Source organism: Hyalella azteca, unplaced genomic scaffold, assembly GCF_000764305.2.
Source record: "Hyalella azteca isolate HAZT.00-mixed unplaced genomic scaffold, Hazt_2.0.2 contig3147, whole genome shotgun sequence".
In the NCBI taxonomy this organism is placed as follows: Eukaryota; Metazoa; Arthropoda; class Malacostraca; order Amphipoda; family Hyalellidae; genus Hyalella; species Hyalella azteca.
The window spans coordinates 85,856-103,960 of NW_025933399.1; the positions used below are offsets into that span (position 1 = coordinate 85,856).

The following is an 18,105-nucleotide window of genomic DNA, read 5'->3' on the forward strand; positions in this document are numbered from 1 at the left end:
GTATCAAATGTAGCACAGAAAAAAATGATAATGTACTTGATTTATCGAGGATTATTTACGATTGGATGATGCAGAGAAAACATACCCTTGATGCAGCGTATATTCAATTGTGTACTAGGTTTTAGAGAAACTTACTCCAGCGGCAATTTAAATTCTCATGTGTGTTTCTTAGGAATGAATTGTAACGCAAAAGTAGCGCTTATAGAATACAAGTTAAGACCAGAACACGGTCATTGATATCCGAGTACGACATCCGAGTACGGTCTAAATTCCGATTGTCGTCGCAATAGATTATATATATATATCTACATCACGGAACACGTACACATATGTCTACATCTATAGTAACAAGTGTTAACTGAAAACTATTCATCGTTCGTAATTATAAAGGGGCTGAAACTATCTTGAGGTGAAAACTATCCAGCAATTATATTGATGCGATTAATTCATATCGTAAACTTATAAACATTTCCAAGCATGAAATGGGAAATAGGAAATGCTACTTGAAGATAAGGTAACCGGAACAATGATGCAAACATAAAAAATTCATCAACAGCACAATCTCGTGGACAAAAAAATTTTTACTATCACGCATTGAACAAACAAAAATAATGTTAAACTTCAATAAAAAAAAACACACCATAACGCGATGCCGAGTGAACACCCAGCAAGCTCAAACTACGAAAACTACAGAGCAAGGAAGCGTCTAATATGGATAAACTCGTAAAATGGAATTCATCGTTCACAGGAAAAATGCAAAATGTTAAAGTTGGTTACATAAAAAAAAAAATTTATTAAAGAGCTGTCGAGACTAACATTTTTTCACGAATAAAGATGTACAGCGAAAATAGAGCGCTGATTGATGTTAAAGTGGAGCTGCCCAAACGGATTTAAGAATGCGATTATGGCAATGCACTTGAAAATAGAGGAAAACGTCATACAGCACACACAAAACGATAGCAATCATTTCGTTACACGTACCTGCAAAATCTGAAAAGCTGAAACAACGATGTAAGTAAAAAAACTTTCAAGCTACAAAAAAAAAACGATGTTTGACATGCGATGAAATAAAATTGTCGCAATTATACGACAATTAACACTTGCAGTGACTGAAAAAAACGTGCAGTGCAGTGTAACGGTGACAAACTAAATAAAATCGAACTATCCAATTCCTGTTATGCAAACAATAAACTGTAATGACTGGTGTAGAAAACGCGCAGAGATACTGGCTTTTGACTTTGAATTTGCATGCTAACGATGAATAAACTTCAAAACATTTTCGATGCAACACAACTACATTAGAGTGATAGCCAAAAGCGCCAGTACCTCTGCGTGCCCGAAGTACTACAAGCCATCACAAGCATTGATACTTTTCGGAAGAAACTCGGGTCTTGCGCATTATTTTAGTTCATTGCGTCCAGATGGGTGGCATGCGGTCATTGGGAACGAGAGCTGGCAAGCCTTACCCAGTACTTGCTCTCTTCTAATATGTTAGTAGAAGCAAGGGCAGCCATTGGGTTAGGTAGCACCTTTGGCGGGATGAGAGGGGCTGGGCAGGGTCCTCGGCAGTCGCGGGTGAAGGGTACATACGATGAGTAGTCCTGATAGAAATTCATTCCTGTCGGTGCGTTACTTCGACTGACTAGTTTGGCGGCTGCGACGCCTTTTACTCCCATCCTGGGCAAGGAGCTACTGCGACCACTGCTACTGCTGCAGTTACTACTGCTGCTACTCAAAGGCTGATTGGCAGTATTGAAGCATACGGCAGGATTCGGTAGTGCCAGGTTTGATGCGTAGTTCTCGTAAGTGCGGTGATTGTTCAGAGAGAGGCCGTTATTGAAGTATGTTTGGCAGTTCGGAGCTGAGGTAGGAGTGTATTGACTTGCCGGGTGAGGTGCACGAAGCCCACTTGCAGGCATCGGATTATTCGCTCCCTCGTGGCAATAGATCGGTAAGGGGCGATTCTTTTTAGTGTGAACACCGATAGTAAATTCATTACCAGTAACATTTTTCATGTTGTCAACGAAATCACTAGAAGCCTCAGGGCACAGGTTAGTGATATTCATGTAATTTGAATCAGACAAAATAGATTCGTTTGCCTGGTTCTGACAGAAAGTGTCCTCGTTTTTTCGGTCGTCCTGCTCCCTTCGAGTCAATTTGTTTGCCGTATGGTCGTTAGAAATAGCCTTGTCTTTGACTTCGGGGTCTACGAAGCTAAGATCTTTGCAGCTATTGCTGTTAAGGCACGACAAAGTCTTTGCAAAGGTGAATGTAAAGTTTGCATTCATACCGCCAAAATTTGGAATAGCGGAATGACCACGAGTGATTTCTTCAATGGCAGGTATATTTTCCTTGTTCTCAGACCTTAATTCTTTGCGATCACTCTTCTCACTCTTCTTGTTCGCTTTCCTCTTTCTAGTCGATGACAGAGTCTCAGATAATGAAAAAGAACGTCGTCGATTATTCGGCTTGAAATCATCCGATTTGTTTGAATTTTCAACTTCTTGCAAGACCGACGTGTGGATGACAGAAGCCGGCCTATTTACCTCTTTTTTAGACGATGAACTGTTAGTTAGAACTTCGCTACGAGGTTCCGGAAGTACTTGGCAGGTGCTACGAACTTCTTGTTGGGTCGTCAGCTCACTTCTAGTGTTAACACATAGCGATTTTTTCTCGGCAAGCGCGTTTCTAATATGAACAGGAGGAGGAGGCACTTGATAATTTCGAGTCTGGATAGGCTTATGGACAGACGCAAGTCCGTTGTCATTACGCGATATATTCTGAACTTTGTTAACGCTGACGGTATCACCATGGTAGAAGTAGTTCGAGGCGACAGGCTCGGCGACAGAATCAGCGCAAGGTTTCTCAGAGGTATCACCAGCCGAGGATTGAGAGTTCGGAACTTTGGGGAACACTTTTGATTCATGGAAAGGGTTACCATCTCGTAGGTGAACAGGTGGAGGAGGATGTTTATAGGCACTGGCAGCAGCATGCCCGGAGTTGTTGCAGCTGCTGGAACTGCTGTGGTTAGTGGTGAATGAATTTTTGTTGCGAGGTGGTAGAGGTGGTTTGTGTGCCACGCTTGTGTCACCAAAAAGAGCGTTCAAGTTGCCCGCGGAAAGCAGAATGCTTGAAGGCCTCTCGTAAAGTCCCGAGTCGTTTTTAATTTTTGAATTTGTCAATGAGGAGGTGGGGAGATGTGAGAGGTTGTTGGTCGTACTACAGCGTGGGAGAAGTTGCGTAGAATTGTTTCCACGACTGTCTCGTTCTGTTTGTTGTGATACAGCGTTAATATATGCATCATTGACGTTAGCATATGCCTCATTGACATCCTTTCGTCCAGCAGGAAGATTAGATGCTACGTTTTTCGGTGTCCTCTCAGCCACTGGTAATGAGTTAACTATGTTGCACATGCTGGCAGTTGCCTTCTTAACAGGTCGCGAATAGATGACATCGTTAAAGACGTAAGCGTTGGCTGAAATAGCAGGCACAGAGTTACCAGCCACATTATTACTGTGGTGCGAGTTTACAGTCAGTTTCACGTCTTTTTTAGGGCTCATGATAATGAAAACATCTCTGTGCTGCGAAGTTTCGGGGCTCTGTTTGGAGGTTACCCGAGATGAGTCGTGCTCATCGCGGAAACAACTTTTGCAGAATAAACTCGAGTTGCAGGGACGGATTTGTTCTGGAAGGGCTTCAGGAGCTCCAATTCCTTTTTTCGAAGACCAGATAGTCATCGCTTGGTCAATGCCGGTAGCATTTTCTTCGTGGAAAATGAAATCTGCATTTTTCAGGGTATCGTGAAATCCGTCTATACACGCTTGGCTCCTCTCAATAAATGCATAGCTCTCTTTAGCTAAGTCACTAGGGAGACAGATAGTAAAACTTCGATTCAAGGTTTTGGCAGGACTGGTTTTCGATACTTGAATCAGTTTGGTAAGATGTCGTTTTCCTCGAGAAAAGGAAGATTCTGGCGAGCGATCAAGATCATCAAGACATGGATACTTAGTCAAGACTCCACCGTGGAAAGAACGACGAGTAGGGCTGGTCGACCCGAAGCCAGACGACGAGACTGAACGAAGCTGACGTTGGACGATAGCGTCAGTTCGCCGGACAGCAGCAGCGACCGTCAAGTTTGCAAGCGTATTATCTTCTTTCCGCACCGAGGCTGGAGGCTCGGCCAGAGGAGATTCGATATTTGTGGCACTCATGGGAGATCGCATGTCAGAAGTGGAAGAAGGCGAAAGAATAAATCGAGATGATGTGATGTTTGGAGCTGAAATTGGGCTTAGAGGCAAGTTTTCAAGAGTGAGAAGTTGAGAAGAATTGTTTTTTAAGGTAACAGACGACACTTCATGGGAATTGTCGTTTCCGTTGATTGGCAGTTCAATTGAGGGCTTCTTTGCTTCGTCCGCATTGAGGAACTTCTGTTTCGAGCGTGCGATTTAGAGAGATATGAGACATGATACAGGAAATTCTTCGAGTTTAGCAAATTTCCCTTATTAGTGCAATAAAACTAGTAGGCTGGCACATTTGAATTTCCCGTTAGTAACCATCAATTAGAGTTTATAACGACTACCACGGACATCCATCCCGTCATTAGTGCAGTAAAGATAAACGAAAACAGACCAGTAGCATCGAGATCAAGAGTTGAAATTATATAGAATATACCATCGTTTTCAAGTTGTTGATAGCCGGGAGGATTGAATAAGGAAAAAACCGCCAAACAGCTATCAAAAAATTACATGTTTTTGTAACTATTTTGGAACAAATCCGTTTGCTCCTGAAAAACCATCTTTTCCCTCAAAAAATCAAAACTACAGTGATAATGAAATGTCCACATCTAGTTTGTGTTTGATAGACTTTTGTAGGTCTAAAACCTACGAAACTCATTAATTTGCGTTGATGAAATATGAACTTGGTTAATTATAGAAAAGAAAGATCATCCCACAACGCTCCCAATAATATCAGAATGCCTTTTTCATGCAAGAAGTGACTAAGTGACAAAATGAGATGCGTGACAGCGGGTGTTCGTTTTAACAAGTACAGCTCTTATATTGACTCTTGTGTCTCGTGAGGCTCAAGAGCGACGTGTGCTGTTAAGCCTCGTGAGGCTCAAGAGGCTGAATTGAGCAGCGCTCTGACTAGCCTGAAGGTGCAATGCAGGCTCAGAAATATCGCGTAGATGTATAATATCAAATCTCTCATGTCGCCATCAATTTGATCGCTACATTCGGTGATGTAAATATACAAATTTTGTCTGAATTTAATATTTAAATAGATTCAAATCGGTAAAATTTTATCGGTTACAATTATTTACATCCCGTTAAACTTTAATGACGAAAAATCAAAGTCATTTTAAATTATTTACAGGCAAACATTTATATCCTTTAAAATTTATTATGAAGACAAATTATGTACAAATCAAGCAGGAAAAAATCCTAATATCTTTAAAAGAAATAAAATAATTTTACCGCTAAAATTTGATGCCCGAGGCAAGAAATTGAAAACGCCAACTTTTCTCACAATTAAATAGCGGCATTAATTATTTATATGTGCCCCGTTTTGATAGCGAGCCAAGAAATTCTCGGTTATCTCTACGTGAGTCATACTCGATACTTGGCAGCAAATTATCACAAAAGCAAGCAACGTGTGCCAGTTTATGGCGTCTTTATGAAATTTCGCCATGAAATATAGCCAGGTCAAAAAGAAGTTACTTTTATGTGAGAGCCAAATTGACATCACAAATCTTGAAATCCTTGCACTTGAACAATTTTTGCAAGATGTGATATCGCGCTAATTAATAAACAGTTTTATGAACTATGGTTAAATAAAGCTGGAATATTTGGTCGCACAATAAATCGTTCGTTGAGGGAAATTGGAACATAATAAACTTTCAGGACGTTTAACCTCTTTAGATTTTGCAATGAACTGCGTTTTTGCTTATTATTTCGACCAAATTGGGCATGAATGGAAGCAAAGTTAAATAATGTTCTGAACTAAGTTTCTTCGCGGTGCTGGAAACTCAAAGAATAAGCAAGACCAAAAAGCGTCAGGGATTCTAAACCTGAAGCAATAAAGCTGCTAGCGTCTAAACGTAGGCAAGTCGATACGTTTAAAGGTTCAGACTTTACAGTTAGCAAACAAATTCAACGAACGAGTCCTAAAAACTGAAAAATTGAACAGCGAAAATAGCGACATATGTTCGAAATCGAAAGAATTCACTATTTCGCAGCAACTACGCATACATCACAACGTTTTAATCAGTTGAACGACCGAAAGGAAGCAAATTTCGACATAAATCTTTACACTTTTACAGCGCGACTCGCGCTAACCTGAAAGTTTCAGAGACACAAATATTCTTCAACAACTCAAATCTTTGGTTGAGAGCCTACATCTATATTTTATTAGTCCCAGAACCTTCCATGGATCAGGCCGAGTAAATTTTAAAATTTCAGATACGTGGAAAAATTTTCAAATGTTAATTAAATGACACCACAGAAGAAATCAGGACAGTGATAATAAACCGTTTGGCAATTGACAGAGTTTGATGATAGAAATTTTTATGATCTTAGAAAGGGTATGACAATAGAAATGGTTTGACACTAGAAAAGTGTTTACAAGGGAAATTATTTGGTAATAGAAAGCGGTCGACAATAGGGATGGTTCGACAACCGAAATGGTTTGATAATAGACAATGATAGACAAGATAAATGGTTTGAGATGAATTACAGATGTCATGACATACCTTATTAGCGCGTGTGTGGTCAAGTTCTTCAGTGAGGTCGGTGGGGTATGTGCCGTTGCGCTGTATGTGGCGCAGTTGGTGCTCAGCGCGCAGTTGGTGCATGCGCTCAGCTCTGCTGCAGTTGTTGGTGTCATCAGCAACACCTCTGCCAGGAGCCTCAGCGTCACCAGCGTCATCGTCGTCAGGGGTGGCGTCACCTTCACTCCACTGATGAGGAACAAACACATAAACAAACGAGGAACACTCAATCTTAAATAACATAAATACAGAAATCTAAATAACATTAATAACATCTTAAATAACATATACAGAAATCTAAATAACATGAATAACATCTTGAGTAACATACAGAAATGTAAAAAATCGTAAATTTGAGAGAAAATGTAGGAACACATAAAAAATTTGTCAGGAAAACAAAAGACAACTCTCAATGAGGGGTATATAACTTTACGAAATCGTGGTATTGCCACAATAACATTTATTGTGGCAATAACACGAATAACGCCACATATCAGTATTGCCAGTTGCCACTACAACATATTAGTATTGCCGATTGTGTGGACCAGAAAATAGACTGTCACTCCTACAAGAGATTTAGAGATCACAAAATGGTTTGGTGTCGTTATATTGTTGGTTTTTAGTGACTGCGGCGATATGTTAGCGAGGTAATGGTCGTAAAGACTTACGGATGGAGGGAGGTTTGTATCCAGGTCAGCACCGCAGGGCTCAGCCATTGTGTTGGAGTCGAGAGTCTTGCGGTGTTTGCCGAACCTGTTCACGAGAAGATAAGGTTAATGGTGATTGCTGTATCATGACTTACAGAAAAAAAACAGACACGAATAAGTCTGTTCATATTATATAACTTTCAGAGATGACCTATCGACCTATCCAATAACTTTCAGAAATGCAGAAACTTAGTTTAGAATCGTTTGGTTGCATATGATTGAATGGATTTCACCTTAAATTTTAGCAACAACAACATGAATTATGAAGACGAAAATTAATTCAAATGTATCCTTTGGCTCGAATTAGCTAATACGAAACCAGAAGCTGAAGCCGCATATTTTATTACGAACCTAAACATTGAGCCCAGGCCTTTGAGGAGGCCTTTGTTCTTCTTGGCGTGGGGAGGAATTTTTTGTGACTTGATGGCATCTGAAATGTGATGGCCCGAGCGAGGATGACCTTCTATGTCTTCCTCGGCAACTGCAAATAACAATGTATTAGAACATTTCTTCTCATCAATATTATTAGCATGGAGATTTTTCACGGCGGTAAATTAGAATTGCACAATTTCCATGCGATACGAAGGGCGATATAAAATAACATTATCATTACAATAAACTATCACCGCAGTTTTCGCATTTTTTCATATCCACCTATAAAACAAATTTCAATTCTGAGAGAACAAGTTCAACACTGAGTACTTTAGAATAATAGCAAATTAATTGAAGTTCCACTAAGAACTTTGCATATAATGTCAATAACGCAACGAATGATTAAAAACATGGATAACTGAATGGCACGAGCTTACTTCTATTTCAATGAAAACAAACCCAGATAAATGAGCGTGTGAGCTACAATCCCGGTGAAAATAGATATAAATAAATAGTTATGGATGATAGGACTCACGGGTGTCCATGGGGGCGGCGTCTGGGGGCGCTAGGGGGGCGTCATAGCTGCGGTCAACGGCTGCCCTGAAGCTCTCGTTGCAGCCGCGGCCCCGGGGTACGCGACCCGACGCGCGACCTCCATCACTTGGGCCCCCACACTCTGCCAGCGTTACCTGCCACGAGTCAAACAATTATATTACAATTGAACATACCACGAATTCCCTCAATATTATTATGATTGTAAGAGTAATTATCGGCGTTATTATATTACAGTTGAACATACCACGAATTCCCTCAATATTATTATGATTGTAAGAGTAATTATCGGCGTTATTATATTACAGTTGAACATACCACGAATTCCCTCAATATTATCATGATTGTAAGAGTAATTATCGGCGTTATTATATTACAGTTGAACATATCATGAACTCCGTTAATATTATCCTCATTGTAACAGTAATTATTGACGTCACCAGATGGCAACGTCACTATCTATGCAGTCTGTTTTTCTGCCGAATACTCGTAAGAGCGGCAACAAAATTGTAAATAAAAAGTAAAGCTGAAACAGAGAATATGGAGCACTAGAAGTGCCATGCTTCAGTAGGCCCAGTATGCCGCAAATGAGAGATGACATCGCCCCCAAACGGATGGATGAGTTAGAGTTTCCTAAACACATAACTTGGCGTCACTCAACATGAAAATGTTACGTACAACTTAGCAAAAACCTGATGTTCATGTAATTTTAGTAGTGGATCAAAGTTAATTTCCTGTTCAAAGCATGACAAGTCATCACTTCATTCTCATGAGTGTTAAGCACTAATAAAAACTATTTTATAATCGAGAATTGAATACATTCCTAATTTCATAATACGTCCATGGATAGGTTTGGAATGCACCTCGCTAATTCCACGATGAGCACATCATCAACAGAAATTTACAGATGTTAATTATAACACATAAGACAAGTCCAAAACCCACCTCTTGTACCATCGTCTGCAAAGACTCCAAACTCGAGGATTTTTTCATTCCAAGACCAGGTCCGATGTCGGGGGCAGTGTGGTGGTCTTTCCCTACAGAGGAGAATTACATTACTCTATACGAAAAACTCTGGTCAAAAATCTGCAATACGGCTATATTTTACAATACTTACTTTTGGGTCAGGAAAACGAGCAAGTATGAAGCAAAACACCCTCATTAGCGGATGAAGTCACTTATTGAACATTACGACGTAGAGTATTGCAAAATAAATCAAGTTTGACATGATGACCAAAAAAAAAAAAACAGGGGAAGGAGTCTTCAACTTGGGAGACTTAGAGCGTATATTTCGCACGAATTTTTTATGCTAGGAGATGGGATGAAAAATGGTTGCAGGGTTCACGGTACGACGGTAAACCAATCAAGTTTATAGTGTACTCGAGCAGTGAACGATAGGTGCGTGCAGTGAGTGAATAACAGGACGATAGGTTGGTATGATCATTGCTCATACGTGCTTGTTGTATGAAATTAAAACAGATGGAAGCTATCAAAAATAGAAAAGAGGGATTAAACTTCAATCAAATAGCCAAGCAAAAAAAAAAAAAAACCGTGGCTATGAGACAAAGTCGCATGCTACGCCAAAATTTTTCAATGAAGGAAACGGGCGAACATTAAATTCATCAACAAACTTGGGTCCTACGATAAAAATGTGAATCTGGTCATATTACCAGGGCAGCTAAAAACGTGGGCCGAGCACGAGTTATTTACCCGTGTAAGAAGTACAAGACTCGGCCAGAAAGACGTCACCAGAACCTCGTGAATTACGTGCATGGCGGGAGTACTTGTAAGTTATTTTGTGTCGCGCTGCCTCTGTCGGCATTTCGTGAGGAACGGACGCTCTTCGACGAGTAGGTTTCATTGTAAGATCTGAAGTTGAATGGCGATGAATTTTATTCATCGTTTTCATTCGATTGTTGAATAGTCGCCAGTGATCAACAATGGCTGAGGCTACGCTATTCCTTTTCTCTCGTATGTTAGAGTCACTCGTTAGTCGGTAATTAAAATTTTTTACATTATTTTGACAATTTATTTGGCCATACCGCGAACTAATCTCATGTGTTGGCTCGTCAGAAAAGCATTCATCGTAATCCATTTCATCAGCCCACTTGAGTTTGCAAGGAAGCGTTTTGTAATTCATTTGTCCAACGGGCTTTTTCTGCGCATTGTCCAGATCATGAACAAATTGGTCGTTGTAGCTCAAACGAACGTCATCCAAGTTCGAGTCAAGTGAACGTCTAGCTAAACTAAGACTTGATAACTTTGCTCGCGGAAGCATCAGTGAGGTGTCTAATGATCGCCTTCTTTTTTCTAAGCCAGACTGAGAATTTTTTCGCAAACTTTCATTTTCCTCGGCTTGTTTCGGAGAAGTCCATTGAGATGTCTTCCCTGTCCCCTTTTTCGGCGAAATTTTAGGGCGGATTGCGGATGAAAATTTGCTTCGATGTTTATTTCTCAACATTAAAATTTTTTTCTCATCAAATGATGGATCTTCAGCATAAACGGAGTTGTAATTAACGTCAGTTATATGATTATTATTATTATTATAACCATCAACACAGTAATTCTCAATCTGTGCATCATCGAATTCAAAAGGCGGAGTGATAGGACGATAAAAATCATAGCATTGATCGCTAGCGTCCGGATGAAATTCGCAAAATTCCTCGTCAGTGAAATTTTCGACACATGACCGTGGGGTTTCTTTCAATATTGAGTTGACCTTTGACTCCAATATCATCAATGACGAAGGCATAATATTTTTCTGTGAATTGACAAGTCCAGGAGATCCAGGTAATCCCCGCATAGCAAAAGCTTTTCTACGTGTTAAGCTGATCGGTTTTTCCTGGATATCATTGCACTTCACCTTATTTCGAGGCAGCGATAGAAACTTTGCCGTAACATTGCGGACATCGGTATAAGAGTGACCATTACGAACATAGTTTTGAGAGTAACCATTGATATCTTCTCCGAATTCCAAGAGTGGATTGAAGCTTACTCGACGCTCGCTGTTTTTCTCTAAAGATTCGGCGCGACCAATTCTCGCGTTACTTAACGGAGTTGAAGTCAACTTCAAGTTATTCGTCACAGAAAGACTCGGTTGCTTTTCTGAGTGTACATTGTGTACAAACTGAGGGGAAGTGTTTTCGTGCTCCAAAATGCTGGAAAGTCTCTGCCTTCGAGGAAGACTTCTCATATTTTGATGACTGGATTCGTCAAATACATTGAAACGCAAGGCTGAGATAGCTTCGCAACTTAGGCTCCTGATAAAAGCTTCGGAAGTTTTACTTTCTGGGGCTGCGAGGCAGTCATCTTGCGTTTCCGTTAGAGCTATGAAGGGAGTGAGAAACAAGAACCATTCATTATTCACAGACAAAGCAGAACACCGACACCAAAAAGAAATAGATTAAATGCATTTAATATTGAAAAATTCTCATGGTAAAAGTTAGTTATTTGAGTGTAAAAAAGAAAATTCCAAAAAATGCAAACCGTTAAGCATGATACGAAGCAGATGGAGACAAGCAAAAATTAGCGTCAAATGCAACACGCTCATAGGATAGGAACTTGAGAATGAAGCAGATGCAAGCTAATTTTCATGCAAAGATAAAAACAAGTAAATTTAAGACAAAAGTTCCAGTAGACCAAGTGACAGCATGAGAAAATATAAGAGAGCAAGACCAATATGAAAGCACTCTAATCCACTGAAAAATTATACAAAGAGATGCGTATAGGGAGGCGGAACTGTGCTCACCAGCCTATCCCAAGGCCAGCACATTACAGCAGGAAACTGGGTGATGAGATTGCATCATCTCGTAACCGTGTATACGAATGCATCAGTGGTAACATGCAGGGAAATCGCTCTTGCTGACAAGAATAGAACGTCCCCAATAAAGCGCAAAATACTAAATGCGTCCGATAATTGCAAGTGAATCCGTGCGTAAAAAAATCTAAAATAGCGTAAGAGACATAAGCGTTGGTAAGGCAGGTGTAGGACGGTGCAGGCATCAATTAAGTGGTGTGACTGTCTGATTCACACTGAACATCAACATCAGACCCTTGGCTAATCTGTCGCGGATATTTGCTACACATGCGGCTAAGCATCACGAGACATCAGCCATTTATCGTGCGAGTCCGCTGCATTGATGCACAATGTGAAGCGACCGTAAGACTGTGCATAGTGCATACAGTACTCGAGTTACCGCGAGTATTGTTGTTGGTGTGGTGGTGGGGACGTTCGAGGCTCCGGGAAACTCCCCTTAACAGCCCCAAAATCCCACCCTCCCCACCCAGTTTCTCCCCCTTGCAGCTGGAACCCCGTTTGTAGAAGCTGATCCCCGGATCGGATGACTTAGGGGCAATTTTCTCGACTTTCTCGGAGGGTGCAGGCGTCGGCCGAACGTAGCTCTTGGCGCTACCACGGAGCGTCCGAGCGTCCGGGACCGCAGCTTCTGAATTATTCACCGGATTTATCTTCACCGAAGATGCATTCGGCTCGCAACTGTCGATGACCGTCCTCATGGTTGTTGATTCAAAACAAGTGGGGGTGTCATTTTTCGTTGAAACCCCCATTTTAGTTCCGTTTGAAGCCATTTTTGGGATGGTAACCGGAATTTTTGTCAAAGCGGTTTGGGTTTCAGAATTTTTACCGCCGGGTGCGGTAGCCGTTGCAGGTCGAGTGCCACCTTGCTTGCGAGGGGACCGAGGGAGAGTAAGGGTTGTCTTGCTCGGGGATGAAGAGGAGACAAGGGGACTCACTCCGATCCTTCTGACGTACCCAGGGAGAGAATGGTGCGGGGAGAAACGACGTGGGGGAGGAGGTGGGGAGGATGGGGAACGGGGCAATACTGAGCTTTCTGGCCGAGGAGGGAGGTCTGCCACACCTGTGACAGCCCACCAATTACAATCCACCATATCTTGAAGACAAATTTAGCCCAATTGTGAAGAGTTACTAAGGACTAAGGATGCTTAGTTCGTATCAGCAATTTAATGCGCACATTTACGTACAACTGGCAACTAAATTAAAAAGGGTTAAGCTGAGACTTCTAGCAAGAACTGCATTTTTATCAAAATAAGCCGGGACACCAGCCTGTAATATTTCGGCGCCAATATGAACAAGTGTTAGTAACAGGTTAAGATTTCTACAACTAAATCAGTGGCTACAACCAAAGCTGTTATGGTAATCGCGCTAACTATGAAAAATACCCAGAAGGTAAGAGAATACAGATATACATTAAGTTATGCCTAACTTTGCAATGGGTTCAATTAAGGCACATATTTCCATAAGGAATGTAGCCGGCTTAGGGTTGTTCAGGTTAGGTTTGATCTATAAAATGGTGAGAGCAGCCGTTCTCCCGACTATGTGTAGGCATAATAAAAAATTGTTGTGCATGTGTTCGGGATGATATTACTTCGGTTCACTTCACTGTAATCTTCAGGATTTTATGTTGCAATCTATTCAATAGTAGATTGTAATTAGGAATTAGTTAAACGTCGTCAGTCACATCGCGACATGTGACTGATTAATTTTAAACGTTAGCACTAAAGTTTAGCTATAGTGTTGGATTAGCGCACAATAGTGCCAAAGACTGAGCTAAAGTTAGATCCCGTAATGTCAACTTCAAAGCGGTCGGTGTCATGAGCTACACGCACATGACACCAACACAAATACAGTATACGTCAAATGTCTACGCGTATTATAAATAAAGCAATAAAGAATGAAGACGGCATGTTTGCAATGGTTAATAATACCATAATAAAAAGTAGTTCAAAAAGCGGATAATACATTCAGGTAAGATTTTTACCAATACTACAAAGTTTGAATAGTAACAGCAATTGATATATGGCTGCAATTTCTTAGCAAATCTTGTTGAATATGGAGTTATCTCTCATTAAAAGTAATCTAATATCATGAGCATTCTTAAATAATGAAGCCAAGACCTTAACTGCTTGTATGCATTCTTAATGGATAAATAATTCATTAATAAAAAACCGCACATAATAATAAATACTGTGCCTTTACCGTTCAGAAATACTTTAATATAAATCTTAAAAAACATTGGGCAGTGATTTTAATGAGAAATGCTAGGGAAGTCTCACCGGCTGGATTATGTGCCTGTTCCGTAGATTGCTTTTGCTTCTCTCGCTCCTCCCTGAAAACGTATAAACAAAATTTGTATAAGCTTTTGAAAACTAATAATATCGATCTACTTTTGACTTGGCTGCCAATATATCTAAACTCTTGAGATTAATATCCACTGGAGTGCACAAAAAATTTAACGACGTGAGAAAAAACAGCATACCGCAGTAGTAACGGAATACGACAGAAAAATTAAGGCTAATGTCTGCACTTTTTTTTAATGTTAACTTAATGCTTTGATGTAACAGGCTAAGGTTACGCTTTACAATGAAGTTACGTGTAGAAGAAGTTACGTGTACGAAGTTACGTGGACAAGAAGAAGAAGTTAAGCGTACCTGAGTTTCTTGTTCCTCTGGTAAGTGTCGGTGTTCTTAGCGTCGAGGGAGGCGTGTCGTTTCTCTGACATGCTTTGTCGCCCGAACTGATCGCGGGAGAACCCTCCGCCCGCACCCTCCAGTGACGTCCTGTGGTGGCGAGGATTAATAGTGACACTGCCGTCATTATGGTGACACTGCATTGATGTCTTGGCAACAACACTGTACTCGTTGAAGTGCAACACTGCGAATATTGCTTCGCAACACAACTAAAATTTTCATTTCATTTCAAATCGATACCGCAAACCTCGTAAATGACTCAGAAGGGACGATTTTATCACATTATTGAAGACATCACAGGCGACTTGGTCGAATAAGCAGTATTAGCATGGCTAATGCTAGGTTTAAATAGGGATAGAAGCTCAGGTTTTAGAAATCAAGACGAATATCCAGCAGGTGTATTTATAAGTTCAGTAAAGAATTCGCAGAACTCCAGCAAAGATATTTTAAAAAACGAAAGGATGTTTCAAAGTACCAGCAAAGATATTTCACTAGATCTACAGCACTCACTGGCTATTATATGTGTCATCCAGACACGCCCCGCGACCGTCCAGCGCTGTGCTCCTGCAGGGACACAATTACGATGTTTAGGCAAGCCGTGTAATACTAGAGAATGTAATAATAAAATAAATATAAAAAATATTAACAAGAGTAAGCATCAAATCAAATTAATTAACTAGCCAAGAAATATCGATGGAAATGTACAAAATGTATTGATTATGCCAACTCAAGTACTGCGGTAGATCCTACAGAGAGGTTAGTTACGTAACGTTGAAAGAATGCGCGAGTAATATTCTTAGATTGTGGAGTAGAGCAATTGACACCCACTACAGCTGTAGTGGGTCACTACAGCTGTTTTTCCTGCTGAACTTTTTGAGAAACTTCCCGCATTAACTACGGAAGAACACAGCAACTCAATAATATTTGTAGATGCCACAACAAATGATGGCCGATGACGTAAAATAAATCAAATTTTAGATTAAAAAGCAAAGAGTAAACTTTTTTATGTAAATAAAAAAGATGAGTACACCGAAAATTGGAATATTTCAGCGCAGCGTCTCAAGGTGAGCGTGGCGACATGGAGTTACTCACCCAAGGGACGGGTGATACTCATCCTGGATGAGGAGCGTGTCCCGCTGGGGGAGGTTGATGGTGGGGGAGCCTAGAGAGGAGGACGCTGGGGCCGCCCCGCCCTCCACACACGCCTCCCGTCCTTCCCCAGCAGCGGGGGAGGGCATCGCGGCCCCCAGCTCGCTGTTGTTCCATGTGTCGTGGGTGGCCTGGGGGAGGGGGGAGGGGGGTGGTGGTGAGGGGAGGGTGGTTGATTATGTCGGATTGATAATGAGCATGAAATACCCTACACAATACATATCACCGACTCAAGTGACAACATAAAGCCAGTAAGTGACTAGTTCACTAGTAACATATACGAGGCTACACCACAGCACCGTGCACCACAGCACCTAGCACAGCATTACCTGGTAGTAACTGTCGTTGCGCAGTGCTGCGGTGTTGCCAGTGATGCGGTGCAACACAGGGTTGTGCAGTACAGAGCTCAGCGGGTCACCGCCTACAGGCGTCGAGCTCTGCAACAATAACACAATTACAAGCAATTCTCGATAACGATTCTATACTAATTATAAAAATATATAAGGAAATAGTTATTAAGAACAACATAAATATCAACAGTATATCATATTAGGGCAGTCAAAGCGAAATTATCACGAAGTTATTAAAGCTTACATGGAGCGCTGATAAGGTTGTCACTGAAATAATTCTATCAATACAAACTTCCCACCTCAGCCATGATATATATTAATAATTCTCAGATAGATAAATAGAGCAAACATGATGTAGATAGTTCCATTCTCGTTGCATATGAGACGCATGGTAAGGTAGGTATAGTTATTATTTCAATAGCGCAACATGAAGCAGCAACATGAACACGCTGCAACATGACCAACAAACACACGCTGCAACATGACCAACACGCTACAACAACATGACCAACACGCTGCAACATGACCAACACGCTGCAACATGACCAACACGCTGCAACATGACCAACACGCTGCAACATGACCAACACGCTGCAACATGACCAACACGCTGCAACATGACCAACACGCTGCAGCATGACCAACACGCTGCAGCATGACCAACACGCTACTAAAGACACTGACGGCGGCAGCGAGGCGGGGGGCGGTGTAGTCAGTAGAGTATCCCTCGTAGGGCGTGGGTGTGGTGGGCGCCGTACGCGCTCCCCCACAGAGATACCCGAGGGTGTCGTTGCTGTTGGCAGAGTCTCGGCCTGATCGCGGCAGGCTGTTGCTGTTATTATTGTTGTTGTAGATGCTGTTGTTGAGGGTAGCTTGGTCGCTGGGGTTGCCGGCCTGACTGCCGGGGATGCGGCGAGCGATCATCAGGGTGATGATGCCTGGTATGGGGCCCTGTACGCAATGAACGGAGTCAGATGCATGAGGTCGCAGTTGTTTCGGTTCTAATAAATTGCATGTTTTTGTTCTATTTGGGGGGAAGAATAAGTTAAACCAGAGGCGACAGGAAACGTACAGCGAAGTAAACATTCATACGCGTCCAACACCAAGAACAAGCGGTATAATCAGATACGCTCAAGTGAGGCTTTGAGCGCGTTGAGCATGGAAGTTCAGATAAGTAGAATCTAGGAGGGGTATAATAGCAGATTTAAAATCTCTTGACTATTCGAAGTTTTACAAAGCATTTCAATAACGTCTGACCATTGAGAAAAGGAGAATAAAATGACTAGAGCTTTCTTAAAGAAAATAAAATAAAAAGACGATATACATAGTTGAAGAATAGTCAACGAACAGACAAATGGTTGAAGACGAAGTTGCAGGGTGCATAGCGAGGACGAGAAACGATCGCCTGTTACTGTCTTCTAAGCACAGCGATCCCTTAAGCTAAAATACAAACAATAATAAGCGATATAACAACTAACCTCCTGATGCATGGCGATCCTAAGCGTGGTCATAGCCTCAGAGTTAGGCTTGCCGAGGAGCGAGAGTCCGTTGATGTTGATGAGCTGATCGTTCTCCATGAGCCTGCCGTCGCGGGACGCAGCGCCGCCGCAGATGACGTTCTTCACGAAGATGCCGAGGTCTACGGGACCGTTGCTGCCCTGGCTGCTCGTCTTGCCCTTCACGCTTACTCCTGCCAGGGGCG

The 18,105-nt window shown here is 41.5% G+C and overlaps 1 protein-coding gene across 1 annotated transcript in view; it reads right to left on the reverse strand.

Annotated features, from left to right (window-relative positions):
• LOC108665853 overlaps nucleotides 1–18,105 on the reverse strand; it is a 34,630-nt gene that overhangs the window by 7,368 nt on the left and 9,157 nt on the right. The window contains exons 11-25 of the mRNA XM_047879471.1: nucleotides 17,882–18,093; nucleotides 17,088–17,354; nucleotides 16,383–16,490; nucleotides 15,997–16,184; nucleotides 15,415–15,468; nucleotides 14,866–14,994; nucleotides 14,491–14,543; nucleotides 12,594–13,274; nucleotides 10,108–11,724; nucleotides 9,343–9,434; nucleotides 8,381–8,534; nucleotides 7,825–7,954; nucleotides 7,435–7,519; nucleotides 6,749–6,955; nucleotides 1,530–4,427 (exon numbers count right to left, since the gene is read on the reverse strand). Of these exons, the coding sequence (XP_047735427.1) occupies nucleotides 1,530–4,427; nucleotides 6,749–6,955; nucleotides 7,435–7,519; nucleotides 7,825–7,954; nucleotides 8,381–8,534; nucleotides 9,343–9,434; nucleotides 10,108–11,724; nucleotides 12,594–13,274; nucleotides 14,491–14,543; nucleotides 14,866–14,994; nucleotides 15,415–15,468; nucleotides 15,997–16,184; nucleotides 16,383–16,490; nucleotides 17,088–17,354; nucleotides 17,882–18,093 (6,875 nt within the window). The remainder of the gene's footprint in view (nucleotides 1–1,529; nucleotides 4,428–6,748; nucleotides 6,956–7,434; nucleotides 7,520–7,824; nucleotides 7,955–8,380; nucleotides 8,535–9,342; nucleotides 9,435–10,107; nucleotides 11,725–12,593; nucleotides 13,275–14,490; nucleotides 14,544–14,865; nucleotides 14,995–15,414; nucleotides 15,469–15,996; nucleotides 16,185–16,382; nucleotides 16,491–17,087; nucleotides 17,355–17,881; nucleotides 18,094–18,105) is intronic.